Source organism: Sciurus vulgaris (genome assembly GCF_902686455.1).
Source record: "Sciurus vulgaris genome assembly, chromosome: 3".
NCBI lineage: Eukaryota > Metazoa > Chordata > Mammalia > Rodentia > Sciuridae > Sciurus > Sciurus vulgaris.
Window position 1 is genome coordinate 127,273,119 of NC_136463.1, and position 15,307 is coordinate 127,288,425.

General features: G+C 39.9%; 1 protein-coding gene across 2 annotated transcripts; it reads left to right on the forward strand.

Moving 5' to 3' along the window:
- The first annotated feature begins 3,989 nt into the window (after positions 1-3,989).
- Positions 3,990-14,450, forward strand: CDCA7 (cell division cycle associated 7). 2 transcript variants are annotated; one of them, XM_079135573.1, is made up of 10 exons: positions 3,990-4,124; positions 6,886-7,008; positions 7,429-7,665; positions 9,511-9,747; positions 10,064-10,147; positions 10,972-11,175; positions 11,536-11,673; positions 12,257-12,406; positions 12,857-12,993; positions 13,384-14,450. In XM_079135573.1, exons 1-10 carry the CDS (start codon positions 4,104-4,106, stop codon positions 13,412-13,414), a joined length of 1,362 nt encoding a protein of 453 aa, XP_078991699.1. In that variant the 5' UTR covers positions 3,990-4,103; the 3' UTR covers positions 13,415-14,450. The 2 variants fall into 2 exon arrangements, with proteins under 2 accessions (XP_078991699.1, XP_078991700.1); XM_079135574.1 differs by lacking the exon at positions 7,429-7,665.
- The last annotated feature ends 857 nt before the right edge of the window (positions 14,451-15,307 follow it).

Here is a 15,307-nt window from a genome sequence, read left to right on the forward strand (position 1 = left end):
AAGGAATTCAAAGTTCTGTAACAGGAGACTGATATTTTAGAATGCTTAACAGATTTAAGAGTTCTTACAAGTAGCACTTGGTGGCACACACCTGGAATCCCAGCAACTTGGGAGACTGTGGCAGGTGGATTGCAAGTTCAAGGCCAGCTTGGGCAAGTTAGGAAACTATCTCAAAATAAAACATGAAGAGGGCTGGGGGCTGGGGTAGCACCCCTGGGTTTAATCTCCAGTACTGGAAAAAAAAATCACAATGTTTTTAATTGGTAGTATTTACTAAGTACCCATTGTATTTACAACCCTTATATCAGATTCTGTCTATATAGATCAGGCATGTGCTTATGAAATGTATTCTATGTTATCTGCTGCCGAAGCATGGACCCTCACTCTTTACCCACACAATGATTTTCCATCCATGCTTGCTCATTGTGTGTCTTTCATTCAAAGTGAAAACATATACCAGTGTATGATTAATATGGTGACTTAAAACCTTGAATTCCCATTTATTGGACCCTGTATATAAAAGTGCATATTTAACACAACCTACATATTTGCAGGACACATTTGTTTCAAGACTTAAAGTTTTGTTTTTTTTTTTAAACTACATAATGCTTCAGATACAAAAGAAGCAAAAAGCACAGAAACTAAAAGTATAAGATACCCAGGTGCTCATATTTACCACCTTTTTATATTTGCTTCATACTGTTTTAATTTTAATGAAATTTGCTTCTTACTGTTTTAATTTTAATGAAAACATTCATGATATAGTCGAAGGTCCCACTCTCCCCTCCTTCCTCTTTGTTTTCTTAGTTAACCTCTCTCCTCTCCTCTGTGTCCATGTTTTTAAACTTTCACAACTTACCTTTTATGGTTTTTTTTTTTTTTATTTGCACATGGGATACACTTTACAGAAGTGTTTGCAATTTGCTTTTTCACTCAATTTTGTTATGTCATTCATTTGAATTACTGTTCAAATGCCACTGCATGCGTATACCACTGTTTGTTTCCCTTTTGAGGAACATTTCGGTTGTTTTCAATATTTTACTATGATACACAGTGTCAGTAGGACTGAACCTCAGCTCCAATTAGCTCCAACTTCAAAATAATTACATCTTAAATCTGGCAACTTCTTCCTACTGGACTGAGGACCTCAGTCCAAGCTATCAGTTTTTCCTCCAGGAACTGAAACTGCCTCCAGCTTTCACTCCTGTCCCTGCTTCAGGCTACGGTGCTCATAGCCCAGGAGGTCAGATTGGGTCTTTCATCAAAATCCTTCAGTGTTTTCCCATCATACCTGGAATAAATCCAAAGCTCTTTCCATGGCCAAGAAGACCCGAAGAGATCTATCTTCTTTTTCTTTCTTCCTAGCTCCCTATTGTCAGGAGTGGGGACTCTTCAAGGTACACTGCCTGGAGTCTTTGAACCAGAGGTCACTCTGCTGGAAACTTTCTTCTCCTTCCTGTGACTTTCTCGCTGACTTTCTTCAGATTCCTGTTCAGATATCACCTCCTCAGAGAAGTCTTTCTTGTTTCTCTTATTCGCATATTTTTTTAACTACCTCTTTATCTTGCTTCTGCTTTTTACCTTACTTTTACTTTTCTGCTCTGAAGTTATCACACTTGAAACTCATATTTGTTTATTTCTTTTCCAACAGACTGCAAATGGTCTGGACTTTGCCATCTGAGCACTGAGAATAGTGTCTGGTTTACTAGCCTTCAACAACACTTGACTGAAAATGCAGGTCCCATCTGTACAAGACTCACCATGCACATTCTTTAAGGCAGTAACTTGAAAATCCTTCAAAGCACAATAGGAGATACATTTTATATAAGTCAAACACCGATATGCAAAAGTGAAACAAAAGTTTCAGGACACAACACTCATATTACTCTCACATTCTATTTCACTGGAAAAGACAGAATCACAGAAATATAAATGCTGCACTATTCCACTTATGTGAAGTATCTGAAATAGTCAATTTCACAGAATTGAGATGGAATAGTAGTTACCTAGAGCTGGAGTGCGAGGGAAGTGAGGAGTTGCTACTAATCAACAGGCATACACTTTTAGTTAAGTAAGATGAATAAATTCTAGAGATCTGCTTTTCAACACTACTTATAGTCAACAACAGTATGCTTACAAATTTCTCAAGAGGATAGATTTCATGTTAAGTGTTTCTTACCAACCACAATAAAGTAAAACTACTAAGGTAAATGTACACACAGAGACAGAATGATATAGGAAAACATGCTAGTTGCAAACCACTGAATTGATGTCACAATCCACCAAATGGTTCAGACCTGCTCTAGAAAACAGTTCTAGTTATATATCTTGAAATGGTGTTGCTGGGTTTTACTAAATATTTCTGAATTGCTCTCTAATGTAAAAAAGATTACACTACTAACATTATTGTGGGAGTTACTTGAATCCTTACCCAAACTTGGTCTTACCAGGATTTTATAATTTTGCCAAAGCAAAATTATATCTCTTTGTTTTAATTTTTAATTTTCCTGATTACTAAAAATAGTGTAAGTCTTTTTAAAATAGATCAGAGAGCTTATCCTTAAAAAAAGCATGTAAGTCATACTATTTTCTAGTGCCCCAGGAGGGCTAAGAATTTTATCAGAACTTTTCACAGGCAAAGTGACTTAATCTTCCCTAGTTTATTTGTGATTGGCTCATGTATTTAGTTTTAATGGCAGAAAACTATATTCCTAGGACACAGCACTAAGGACAATTGTAGTTCATTCAGTTATTCATTCATTCAACAAATATTTATTATTACCAGTAATTTCACCAGACAGACCAACAGATCTTTGTCCTTCCAGATCTTTGGCCCTTGCACAGTGGAAAAGTGATCTTTGGGCAGGAGTGTTTAAGAAAAGCTCCAAGACTCCTTACAATCCATTGTTCTTATGTATTTTTTATTTATAGATTTTTATATTCCATACATACAGAGAGGTTCGCAGTGGATCTACCTATGCTCTCTTAACTACCATGGAATTAGTCCCTAAAGAAAAACTTTGAAACACTGGGGACATGCGAATGATTTTATTTCGAGCACTTTTTAAAATTTAAGGTTATAATTAGGGCCTTTTAAAATAACACAATTTCTTGATTTTCTTCTAAAAGCAAGTTTTTTGCTCTTTACAAAAAAACAAAAAAATCTTTATATTTTATTTCGATTATTTTTTATTTACACCAGGTTTGATTCAAGGGCCTTGAAAAATATCTGACCCAGGTAATCCTAATTCGGACGGAAGAAAATATCACCATGTTAATAGAGTTCGCAGCTTCTATCTCCAACAGATAATCTCTAAAACCTTTTCTATTTATTTATTTTTATTATTTTTTTATCCCATAGATGGTCTTTACTAAATTACAGAGGCTCTTCTGAACTTTGAAAACCAAGTCTTATGTAAAACAAGTCAACTTCCTGTGCTTTCCGGGAAGATCGGGATTTAACTCACTGAACTGCTTCAGATAATGGTGTGGTTACCAGATAAAGAGGTGCTACATCTAAGGATTGTACTTTGGCTTATAAAGGGTGGTTCCTGCTGGATTCTTTGATATAAATATATTTTAATTATGTAAACCGCAAGCCGCAATGGAAGTGCCAAGTGCCAGAACGCGAAACCCGGTCCTCCCGCGCGGATCTCCACAAATCCCAGTCTCCACTTTTCCTTTTCGCCCGGGAGTTCATGCAAATCAGCCTTCTAACCCCGGGGCAATACGAACTACTTTCGCGCCACTAGCTCAGGACCGTGTAGCTCTGTAAAGAGCAGAGTTCTTGCAGCTCCCAAGAGTCACTTTTTCAAAGAGAATTTTAGGAGTTGCCAAGGCTACTCTTTGAGCTCAGAATATGTGGGGTGCCAAGTTTTTTCCGCGGCTTGAGCAAGTCTCGCGCCAGGTTGAGCTGTTAGCTAACCTTGCAGGACCTGCACCACAACGCGGGAAAGCCGGCCCGAGCCCCGCCCCTCGGAGCCCAGGTTTGCGCGCCCCTCCTGCCCGCCGTGCGGCTCGCGCTGCAGCTCCTCTGTGGGACCACGGCGCGCGGCTGCTCCGCTCATCCCGCTCGGAGCACAGCCCGGGCGCCCGTCGCCAGCATGGATGCTCGCCGCGTGCCGGTGAGGGCTGGGTGGGTGAACCCGAGGGGTGGGCGCGGTGGGTGCTGGACGCGGGCGGGCTAGAGGCAACTCCCTCGGACTCCGTCGCGGAGCGCGCTTATCAACTGGTGGTCGCCCTGGGCGTCGCCCATTTGGGCAAGTCCCAGATTTTGTGCTCCTGGAATAACTCAGGGCCACTGGCAAACCCTCCGGCAAGCGCACCGGCGTGTGGGCGGTTGTGGAGAAGTGAGCTGTTTGCAGGATGATTGGCAACGCCGGGGAGCATCGGCACGTGTGCCGGAGATGCACGTGCGCTGGCCGGAGGCCGGGGACTGGCCAGACTCTGGGCAGACGCTCGGTAGCCGCCAGCCTAGCCCTTTCCCATGTGCAGCTCTTGGGCCAGTGGGTGGCCCTGGGATGCCCATCCCCTGTGGCGGCTTCTAACTATTGAGCGTCTTGCAGACGCATCTCTTTAGAACTTGGGTTTTACACATGAGAGGAGGGTTTTTTGTTTTGTTTTGTTTTTGTTTTTTGTCCCATGTAGTGGTTAACTGCAGTTGAAGGACTTGGTGATCCAAACCATTTGCGACCACTTACTCATTCCCCACCCCTTCCCCACCTTCCAACCTCACTTCGCAGTAGCGAGTTGCACTGAATGGAACGTTACTGTTTGCTGTAACGGAAGCCAGCACTTAGGCCTGCCCAGGAAGCGGGTAGTAGAGTGGGGGCTGGGTGGAAAGGAAGAGAATGACGTGCTTAAAATAAATAGCCGGGGGCTAAAGACCCACGTGGGGGAGACCGGGTTGGGTTGGAGGGGGCGTGGTTTCAGCCTGGCCATCGCTCAGGTGGCACTAGGCATGGGCTTCCAGAATGAATAAAGCCACATGTTAGCTGGGCTTTGAATCCGACTTAACGGGTTCATGTTTGGGCCACCGTGTGATTTGAGTAATATCTTCTGAGTCGTAGCTTCATTTGTTAAGTGAAAGTAATGATAGCACCTTTGCTACAAAGACATCATAGTGTCTGGCATGAAAAGAAAAAAAAACAAAAAACAAAAAAACCTCCCAATCTAAATGGTTTTAGTTGTTATGCCTGCCAGAAAAGTTCATGTCTGCCGTGACCATTTGCTCTGCCTTTTTTTGTCTTTTCCTCCAAAGATGTATTTGCCTGGTAAATAACTTGGCATGTGCTGACTTGTTCAATCTCCAAATCTCCACCAGTCTTTCCCTGACAGCTCCAATAGAATGTATCCCTTGAGGCTGTCTTGGGTCTCTCGTTGCTTGCAGGAAGATTGATGAGGATTGATGAGAATTCCTGAAGTTATGCATAGAGCACTAGTTTTAGGAGATTGCAGACTTCAAGTTCTTCCAGCCCTGTGATCTTGTGCAGTCTTTCCCATCTTCCTGGGGCCTTGAATTGTCTCAACTGGAAATTGGGGGAGGGTTCTGAGATACCTTTCAGCTCCTAACATGTGTTGTATCACATTTACATATAACCTTTACATTTTGTAATTCTACCTTTTACCATGTTTTCCTCCCTTTCTAAAAAGTCAAAAGACAAAATTCCTAAGATGATTGAATGACATCCTCTTAGGGGCATAGGGAAACTAGGGTACCATCTTCTTGCCAGTAGTTTTCAAGAGACTGAAATGTGGAATGTTGGGTGAAGGAGATCAACAATGCGCTTTCCATTCACCTGACACCTCACATCTTAGCATTTTTTTTGTGAGACAGCAGAATTTGACTTTCAAAGATTTGGGTGTAAGGATTCAACTGCTATTCCATGACCTTATTTAAGAAAATAAAAGCATAAAAACTTAAGCATTAAGAAATCTCAGACTAAAGACTAAGAAATGGTAGAAACTGCTATTATTTTACAAAAGATAGATCCCGCTTGTTTTCTGATGAGCAGTGCAAGACTGTTCACTGAATGAATGAAGCATTTTCATATCTAGAAATAATTTGCATGTTATGAAAGGACTTTTAAAAAAAAAAAACTCAAGTCCTCTTCCCCACCAGGCTATCCAACCCAGGACCTCCTGCTTGCCAGGCTAAATGCTCTACCACTGCGCTATATACCCTAAAGTACTTAAGTCTTACAGAGTAAGGGGCCTGCAGAAAAAGCTGAATGATAAGAATGCTAAAATGGAATCAGGTACTCTTCCTGGTTTGGAGTGTTAGTTGATCTATAAACTTATTTCTTATACCATTGATTTGTAAGGACATGTGCTGAAACCGTACCCCTCCTGATGGGAACATGGCTTGTTGGGAAGCCTGCCATCTTCAAGTAGAGGTCCTGCCCAATTTCCACAGTTTGGAAAATTAGCATCACAGTACAGAGGCTAAAGCTTACATAAAAAGATCTCATTAGCTTGATTTTGGCTAAAGGAGAAAAATCGCTCAGCTATTTTTTACTTTTGAAATTTTCTTTTAGTAGTACAGTTTAAGTTTTAAAAGTGAGGTTGGATTTTAAAAGTTTAGTGTTAAACTCCTGTGGGGCCCATTATCATGCTAAGAACTTGGGCACTTTTAAGGTTGGAAGAGAGGTAGCTCAGAAGATGTTTGAATAAACTGATAAATATCACTAAAATTTTCTCCAAAGGATCACTTAGAATTTGACCTGGTTTTGAAGATATTTATAGCAAATCTTCCTTTTTCTCTGTACTTTATGAGAAATGGACATACCTACTTTGCTGTTTAAACTTACTAAACTAAAAAATGATGTCTTTAGTTTGATACTGTAGTGGGCATCCTCTTAATAGTATTGCCATTTCCATTTGTAGCAAAAGGATCTCAGAGTAAAGAACTTAAAGAAATTCAGATATATGAAGTTGATTTCCATGGAAACCTTGTCATCCTCTGATGACAGTTGTGACAGCTTTGCTTCTGATAATTTTGCAAACACGGTAAGTGCTGCCTGAGAATAAACAGAATTGAGTCTGCAGTGCTCAAAATGCCCCAGATGCTTTGTGCGTGATTAAAACTGCTTGCTTTTTGCCTACATTTCTATACAGCCGTTATGAAAATACAGTATGCACTGTAATTTCATTTCACTTTTTGCTGTGGTTCTAGGTAGTAATTGTTGGAGATAGATTAGCTACTTATTCTATCCTTTTGAAATGTCGCCTAACCTAACATGCCTGATGATTTGCCATAACAACTCAGAAATCATTTGTAAACCTCAGAACCATTTTTCTTTGTAACAAAAGCTATTCTCTTGTAGTGCACTTGTAAATGTGATTTGCTCTCTGCACGGTTTATGGAAAATTGGTTCTTGAAAAAGAAAAAAATGTACAACCACATTTATTTATTTATTTATTTTACAGAAACCTAAATTCAGGTCAGATATCAGTGAAGAACTGGCAAATGTTTTTTATGAGGACTCTGATAATGAATCTTTCTGCGGCTTTTCAGAAAGTGAGGTGCAAGATGTGTTAGACCATTGTGGATTTTTACAGAAACCAAGGCCAGATGTCACTAACGAACTGGCCAAAATTTTTCATGCTGACTCTGATGATGAATCATTTTGCGGTTTCTCAGAGGGTGAGATACAAGATGGAATGGTGAGTTTGAGAGTTTCACCAATATGAAGAAGTAAGGTTTTAGAGGCATGACACACTTGATTTTTTGAAAGAAAAATTTTTAATGATTTTTCATTTAGTCATGCCAGAAGATTTTGTTGACCTTTTTAAAATTTTGAGTATTTTGTGTCTTAAAGCAGTTTTTACTAATGTAGTCCTACTTTTAAGTCTTAAAACATTTTGTAGGGCCTGAAAATCTCGGAAACTTATATGAAGTTGGCCAACCTCCAGATTCTCATTTTCACAGAGATCCAGCCTAATCAGAGGAAATACATACATCCTAAAGATTATACGTTCACATTTACATGCAGGTGCCCAGCCTTGGGCCTGGCATGGATCAGGCCTTTGCTAATAACTACTTTCCATAGTTAGAGCATTACCTGCATCCCGAGGATGTGTGACAACTCCTACACAGGAGCTCAAGTGCATACAAGTGCAAGTAGGATCCTTCCTGCTTCCATATTTGCACCCTGGTAGGCTTTTCCTGTGCTTGCTCTGTCACTTTGCTCAGGCTGCTGCTGCTTCTTAACCTCATACCCTGAATGCACTGAGTCATTCTGCAAACATTTTCTTGTCCCAGAGACTTTCTCCAAAGGAAGCGGTTTGTTATTAGAATCGGGTGCATGCTCTTCAGCTCCCTGTGGTCTGACATGGGGCCACTGCCTATCTATCACCACTTAAGTAGCACTGAGTGACAGCACCTGCCCATGAGTATTTTATCATTGCCTAGTCATCCTAGTGTGCTTTTGCTCTAATAAGTGATGTTGAGCCACCTTGGCACTTAGGAACATTTTATTGCAGGGGCCATTCTGCAAATCTGGATATGAACCATCCTTAATGCCCTGAATAATTTCTGCCCAGTGTTTTGTTTTTTTATAAATACTACCTATTGTGATTAATATAACGTCCATTGATTAAAAGTGCTAAGACTTCATGAAAGACCTGTGGACACTAAAAGTACATGAACAGTACTAAGAACTGCTTGTTGAGATTTAAGGAACATTTATTTGTTGGTGCTGGGGATTGAACCCAGGACCTCTTACATGCTGAGCATGCACCACTGAGTTATGTCCCTAGCTCATTAAGAAATTTTTGAGCCAGGTGGGGTGATGCAAGACCTCCTGTCTCAAAATAAAAGAAGACAGCTGCATACCTGTAATCCCAGTGATTTGGGAGGCTGAGGCAGGAGGATAGCAAGTTCAAAGCCAGCCTCATTAGCTTAGTAAGACCATGTTTTAAAGCTGAACAACAACAACAAGCTGGGAATGTAGCTCAGTGTTGAAGTGTCCCTAGTTCAAGCCCCAGTATCAAACAAATAAATAAAAATGGACTGGGGATGTATCTCAGTGGTAGAGCACACCTGTGTTCGATCCCCAGTACAGCCACAAAAAAAACAGTGGACGGAGAATTGAGACATTTTAAAATAGTTTAATATATTGCCATAAGGATTGAAACCATGTTTATGAGAGAACAGAATTATTTTCCAAAGAATTCTATTTAAATATAGAAAGAGCTGTTTTTTAAAGAAATGAAAAAGAGAGCAGAAGTTTTCACATTTTAAAAACTGACTAAATGAACCACATACCTATAAACCACAGACTCAGAACAGTATGTCCAAGGTAAACTACATGTAGCTAGCTATACTCAGATTATTCTATTTACTTGAGCAGTTCTTGATTTTGTTACCCAGTGCTGTCAATCTGTTCATTTAAATTTCATTTGCTTAAGTGTCTTTTGTTCAAAAGGGATTTTGTAGTCACAGTAATGCAACTTGTAACTTGTCTGCCCATCAAGTCATTAAATGACTCAATTGCTCTGATTCACTAGAGACTGCAGGCAAATCGCGAAGGCTGTAGGACCCGAAGCCAGTACAGACATTCTGGACCTCTCAGGGTGGCGATGAAGTTCCCAGCACGAAATACCAGGGGGGCAGCCAACAAAAAAGCAGCACCCCCCAAGCTCTCAGAGAATTTTGTGACCGATTCCAATTCTGATTCAGAAGATGAAAGCGGCATGAACTTTCTTGAGAAAAGGGCTTTAAATATAAAGCAAAACAAAGCAATGGTATGTAACATCTTCAAATGTATCAGAACTAACTTCCCAACTTTTCTGCAAGCAATTTGTTACTTAGACTTGTATCTTTATTTTCCTTGTAGCTGTGAAGTCCTCATGATGGGAGATGTAGCTCAGTGGTAGAGCACATACTTGGCAGGTGCATGGCCCTGGGTTCTATATCTATTAGGCATAGAGGAGAAATCAGAATTTGTTGACTTACTATTAAAATTTAAGTCGAGAGATGTGCTAGTGTAATTTTCACAAGTTGCTCATTTTCAGCAGTTATTTTAACCAAGAATTTCTGTTTAATTTCTTCCCTTTTTAGCTTGCAAAACTCATGTCAGAATTAGAAAGCTTCCCTGGTTCTCTCCCTGGAAGACGTTCCTTCCCAGGCCCAAGATCAGTAAATGTAAGTCCTCGTTGGTATAGTATTGTTTTGGGCAAGCCTAGGACAGATTGGTGTGAGATTTTAAAATTTTTTCCTGTCTCATCTTCTAGATGGTCAAAGGGGATCTAGAAGACATTTCTTGGTAGCTCTGGATGATCCGGCCTCCTTACTTTGCTCTCTCCCTACTGCCTGTACAGCTCACAACCTTTTATAGTACCCATCTCTGTCCTTTTCACTCAGGCATAGCCCTTCAGGGAGGGGAGGATTGAAGACTTGTTTGATTTTTAGCACATTCTCCTTTGTGGTAGATGTGTGATCGTTGTATTTAAAACCTGAGAACTTTTTAAAATCAGAGAATGAGAAAAAAAGCTATCAGCTCATGGCCTAATATCACATATGGTGTATTCTGAAAATGAAGCTGGTACAACTGAGGGGAATTTGTTATGTCTGCCATAACAAATGGCTATGTACAAAAGAAAAGTCTGCTTTACGCTGCCTCCCATGAGGAGGAGGAGTGGTAGCCAACAGGAAGGGGAGAAGGAGATCAGGCACTCTTGTACATACTGTAGAAAGAGAGCATGTGTTCAGAGCTCAGGCGGCGTAAGAGAAGTTTTTGTTGGAATAGGAGATCAGATTTTTTTTGTTTTTAATTAAGTAGGGCAATAAGTAGACTGATTTGAGAGAAAATGTGCTTGAAATTTCAAAGACCTCTTTATCTATGCAGTATGAAAATGAAACCCTCTTTTTACTTAAAACACCCTAAGAAAAAGGTGTGACTGTTTTTCCAAAGTGCTGCTTCTCTTTGTTATGAAACAAATGGATGCCTCCTGTTATCTATTTTTCAGCAATCAAAGACGCCCCGAAGGCGTACATTTCCAGGTGTGGCTTCCAGGAGGAACCCTGACCGGAGAGCTCGACCTCTGACTAGGTCAAGGTCCCGGATCCTGGGGTCCCTTAGTGCTCTTCCCACAGAAGAGGAGGAGGAAGAAGAGGAAGAGGATAAGTTCATGCTTGTGAGGAAGAGGAAGACTGTGGACAGCTACATGAATGTGAGTTCTCCACATTGGTACTTACTCTTCTGTTTTTCTTTCTGCATTGGATATATACACACAGCCTTCACACCAAATGATCCAACTTAAATGTTTTTTGCAAACCATTCATAATCGTTAATGTCATATAAACTTAACTTGTGTTAGCAGATGAGAGGTAATTCCATTTTTCTCAAGTGAGGTAACATTTCCATAATGTTGTCCAGTTATCCTTATAGTAAACTTACGACTTGCCTGTTCTCCATAAGCAAGATTTCCCAGGTTGAATTTTCTGCAAAAAAATTACAAATCCAAATGTTTGAAGATTCAAAAGTAGAGAGAGCCAGTAAGGAACTCTGTTTCATGCTTCTTGTTACTCAGGATGATGATATGCCCAGAAGTCGGCGCCCAGGATCCATGACCCTTCCGCATATCATTCGCCCAGTGGAAGAAATCACAGAGGAAGATTTGGAGAATATCTGCAGCAACTCTCGAGAGAAGATATATAACCGTTCCCTGGTGAGAGCCCTCTCTAAATTACATTTGGAAATGTAAATATCCATGAGAGAGGAGGGACAGCTGTCCCTAGAGTGGTGCTCATGTTATAAAGGTCTGGACACAAGGGATGCCCTCCGTCACTTATCTTCTTAGTAAATCTGAAGTAGTGGTAAATCTTTTAATTTAGAAATTGATTCATTCAGCACATTTATTGTGTATCTTATGTGTGTACATGGATACAGTGGTGGGTGTGCTAAAGATAAAAATATATTTGAGCTGGATTTATATATATATTTTTAGCAGGGTTAGGGATTAAACCCAGGGCCTTGTGCATATTAGGCAAGAGTTATAATGCTAAGCTACACCTCTGACTCCAAAAAAAAAATGAAGTTAATTATAAGAACTTTTGCTCTGACCAATTAAGTAAAATCATCTTGCTTGAGATAACTTTTTGTGCCCTGGCATATAGCTGTGTATAGAGATATGAAATGAGATTCAAAGACAAAATGTTAGCTCATCTGCCGACAGATATTTTTTAAATACCCCATTCTCTCTACACAAAGCTGTGTTTTCATGTCTTTTCTTATTTGATCTTTATTGGTAGGGATCTACTTGTCATCAGTGCCGACAGAAAACGATAGATACTAAAACGAACTGCAGAAACCCAGACTGCTGGGGCATTCGAGGCCAGTTCTGTGGTCCCTGCCTTCGAAACCGTTATGGTGAAGAGGTCAAGGATGCTCTGCTAAATCCAGTAGGTGCCTTGGAGAAGGGGGTTGGTTGTGGGGCTTGAAGGTCGGCCACAAGCTGATTAAGCCAGAAGGCTACTGGGAAGGGATTGAGGCCCTAGAGTTTTGAGATCCTCTTCTGGGGGAGTCAGATTAATTCAGTGTTAGTGCTGCACAGGTATGGACCCGGTCCAGAGTGCTCAGACCCAGCTGTTCAGAGAAAGTTGACTCTCCATTTATCCCTGGCAGTGGTTTTGTGACTGTCTTTCCTGAATTTCCTAAGGAAACATTGGACATGACTAATGCATATTAGCTATTCCATGACTTTTTTTAATCCAAAAAAAAAAAAAGAAAAGAAAAGGTTTAAACAGATTGATCATTCCCACATTAAATAAAAAGATTAAGTAAAAAGGAGTAGATGAATAGGGGGGAAGTAAGGTTTAGTTTCATGGTACTTTTTCATCATGCTCTTTCAGAACTGGCATTGTCCACCTTGTCGAGGAATCTGCAACTGCAGTTTCTGCCGCCAGCGAGATGGGCGGTGTGCAACTGGGGTCCTTGTGTATTTAGCCAAGTATCACGGCTTTGGGAATGTGCATGATTACTTGAAAAGGTAATGGCAGCTATTTGTGTCTTTTCCATACCTGAATCTTGGATTCATGTATGGATCTTAATACAAAGATGAACCAAGTGGAGCTGGGGAATGTAGTTCAGGGGGAGATTGCTTACCTCATGTTCAATACCCTGGGTTTGATCCCCAGCAGCATCAAAATCAAAAACTAGAATGGGCACATGGGGAGTGTTGGAATTCCGAGTATGTCTTAATCTAGGTCTTGGTGATTGGGTTGGCAGGTGTTTAAAGTTCAGGTTGAACACTTGATGTATGCATTTGACCATATATGTGTTATGATCAAAAAATGCTTTAAAAATTAGATTTGACTTTCAAAAGGAAATTCTTAGGTTGAAAACTGTATCATGATGTGTTCCTTTTTCTCTTTCACAGCCTGAAACAGGAATTTGAAATGCAAGCATAATACCCACAAACCTTCCGCTTCTCACACTATCCTTGAAGTTCTCAGTTTTGTCATTGATTGGAACCTGAGTTAAGAGTCTTGATGATCAGTCTGTTTTATAGGAAACTTGAATCAAGTTCATCTTGTTCTGGAACATCACAGGAGGCATTTGGCGGGTTATACTTCACCCTCCTGTAGTTTGTCCTCTGTTTCCCCTGTCCCCCATTTCAGAGCCTCCTTGTCTTTTTCCAGTGGTCCGCTCTGGTCACTTAAGTTTCAGAATTCTTTTTAAATGACAATTGTATAAAAGCATATATGATTTAATTGGTATTGAAATAGCCCTGAAATCTACCCATAAAACCTGAGCACTTAGAAACACAGTACAAGAGTGTTAGCTGTTCCATCGAATTCCAGAGAATAGCCCTCTAACTTGTTTACACAAAAACAATGGTTATGATTTTAATGTTCACACTAGTTAACATTTTAACAGAATCAAGGCATGAAAATCTTAGAACCATGTGGAAAAATTAGGTAATTGTTGTGAAATGGAGTATATTACTTTGGATGCCTCTCATGAGAATACCCCATGTGTTGTGGTAACTATATAACTTGTCACAGTTGAGACTTTGTTGTTGCTGATTTCTTCTACCCTAAAGTTAAGTGGTGCATCCTGTTTACAGTCATTCAAAGGTTTGTGGACAACATTATACTGCACTACTTAAAACTATTGTCTAAGAGACATTCTGGGAAGTTAGGATGGAGAGACCTCAGAGTAGCCTGATTTAAATTCTTGCTATAAAAGTTTTTAGAAACTTGATAATACCTGGTCTATCATTCTTTGCCATTTCTTATGTTATCCCTGGGTGTTGCTATGTACAGAGACTTTGTTTTGGTTTTAAGCACTTTTATAACAATGAGAAGTGCCTGTTTAGAGATGAGTAACTTTTAGTGGTTTTTTAACTTGGTGTCTCTGCTATTTTAGTTTCTGGGCAGATTTCATGTGTCATTCCTTCCCTTTTTCCGTAAATCATTCTTTGGTAGAAGTGGAATTTTAAGTGTTTGTGTGTTTTAAGTTTTAAGTTTATTTGCATGTATAGCTTGTTGCTGTACCCATTCAGAGTTTGATGCTTAAATTGGACTTTGAATCAATAAGTGTAAATACTGCTTTTGATCTGTAATGCTTTTATACAAAGGTTTTTATTTTAATAATAAAACATTTTGTTGTAAAATGTCTGCTTTTTTTTTAAATACCCAGTCTTACTGTACTTAATCCTAATTTGTTTTCCTCATATTCAAACAAATGCTCATTTAGACTTCCCTCTGGAAGTTTCCCTCTTGGCTTGTTTCTGAAGGTTCAGGGCCATCCTCTTTTGAGCAGTGTCTTTCTTGGTGATGTGACTAGTACCTGTGATCAGAAAATGGACCAAGGCAGCCACGTTGCCTGATAGAACACAACATGCTCTCAGGAAGTTACACAGTATTATTTTCCTTTATTATTTGCTGTCCCAAGAACTAATGGTGATTTTGCAATACTTGGCTGCTTTTATTAATTATTTGAATATTAAATGCTTGCTGTTCCCTAAGGCCTGTTTCAAGACTGAGAACCAAAAGACACAAAAGGCCTGATCTAAAAACTTGAAATAATCCAATTCCTTAGATCAGGGATTGGCAAACCACAGCCTGGGTCATATCTTGCTGCAGCCTACATTCTTATGGTGCATGTAATTTTTTTCCCACGTTTTTAAAGGGTTGTTGCCTTTTTAAAAAAAAGCACATGACAGCAGGGTCCTCAAAACCTAAAATATTTACACCTGAATCTTTACATAAAAAGATTATCTTGCCCTACACCACACTTGTGTGAGAAGCCATGTTTACCTTATACACACCAGGAGAAGACCAAGCTAAAAGAAGTTG

What these genes read in the sequence shown, in the direction of transcription:
- CDCA7 (XM_079135573.1), top strand. Translation starts at nt 4,104, where the DNA reads ATGGATGCTCGCCGCGTGCCG. An exon ending in TGGATGCTCGCCGCGTGCCG is followed by an intron (nt 4,125 to 6,885) that starts GTGAGGGCTGGG and finishes TTCCATTTGTAG; the next exon opens with CAAAAGGATCTCAGAGTAAA. An exon ending in CTGATAATTTTGCAAACACG is followed by an intron (nt 7,009 to 7,428) that starts GTAAGTGCTGCC and finishes TTTATTTTACAG; the next exon opens with AAACCTAAATTCAGGTCAGA.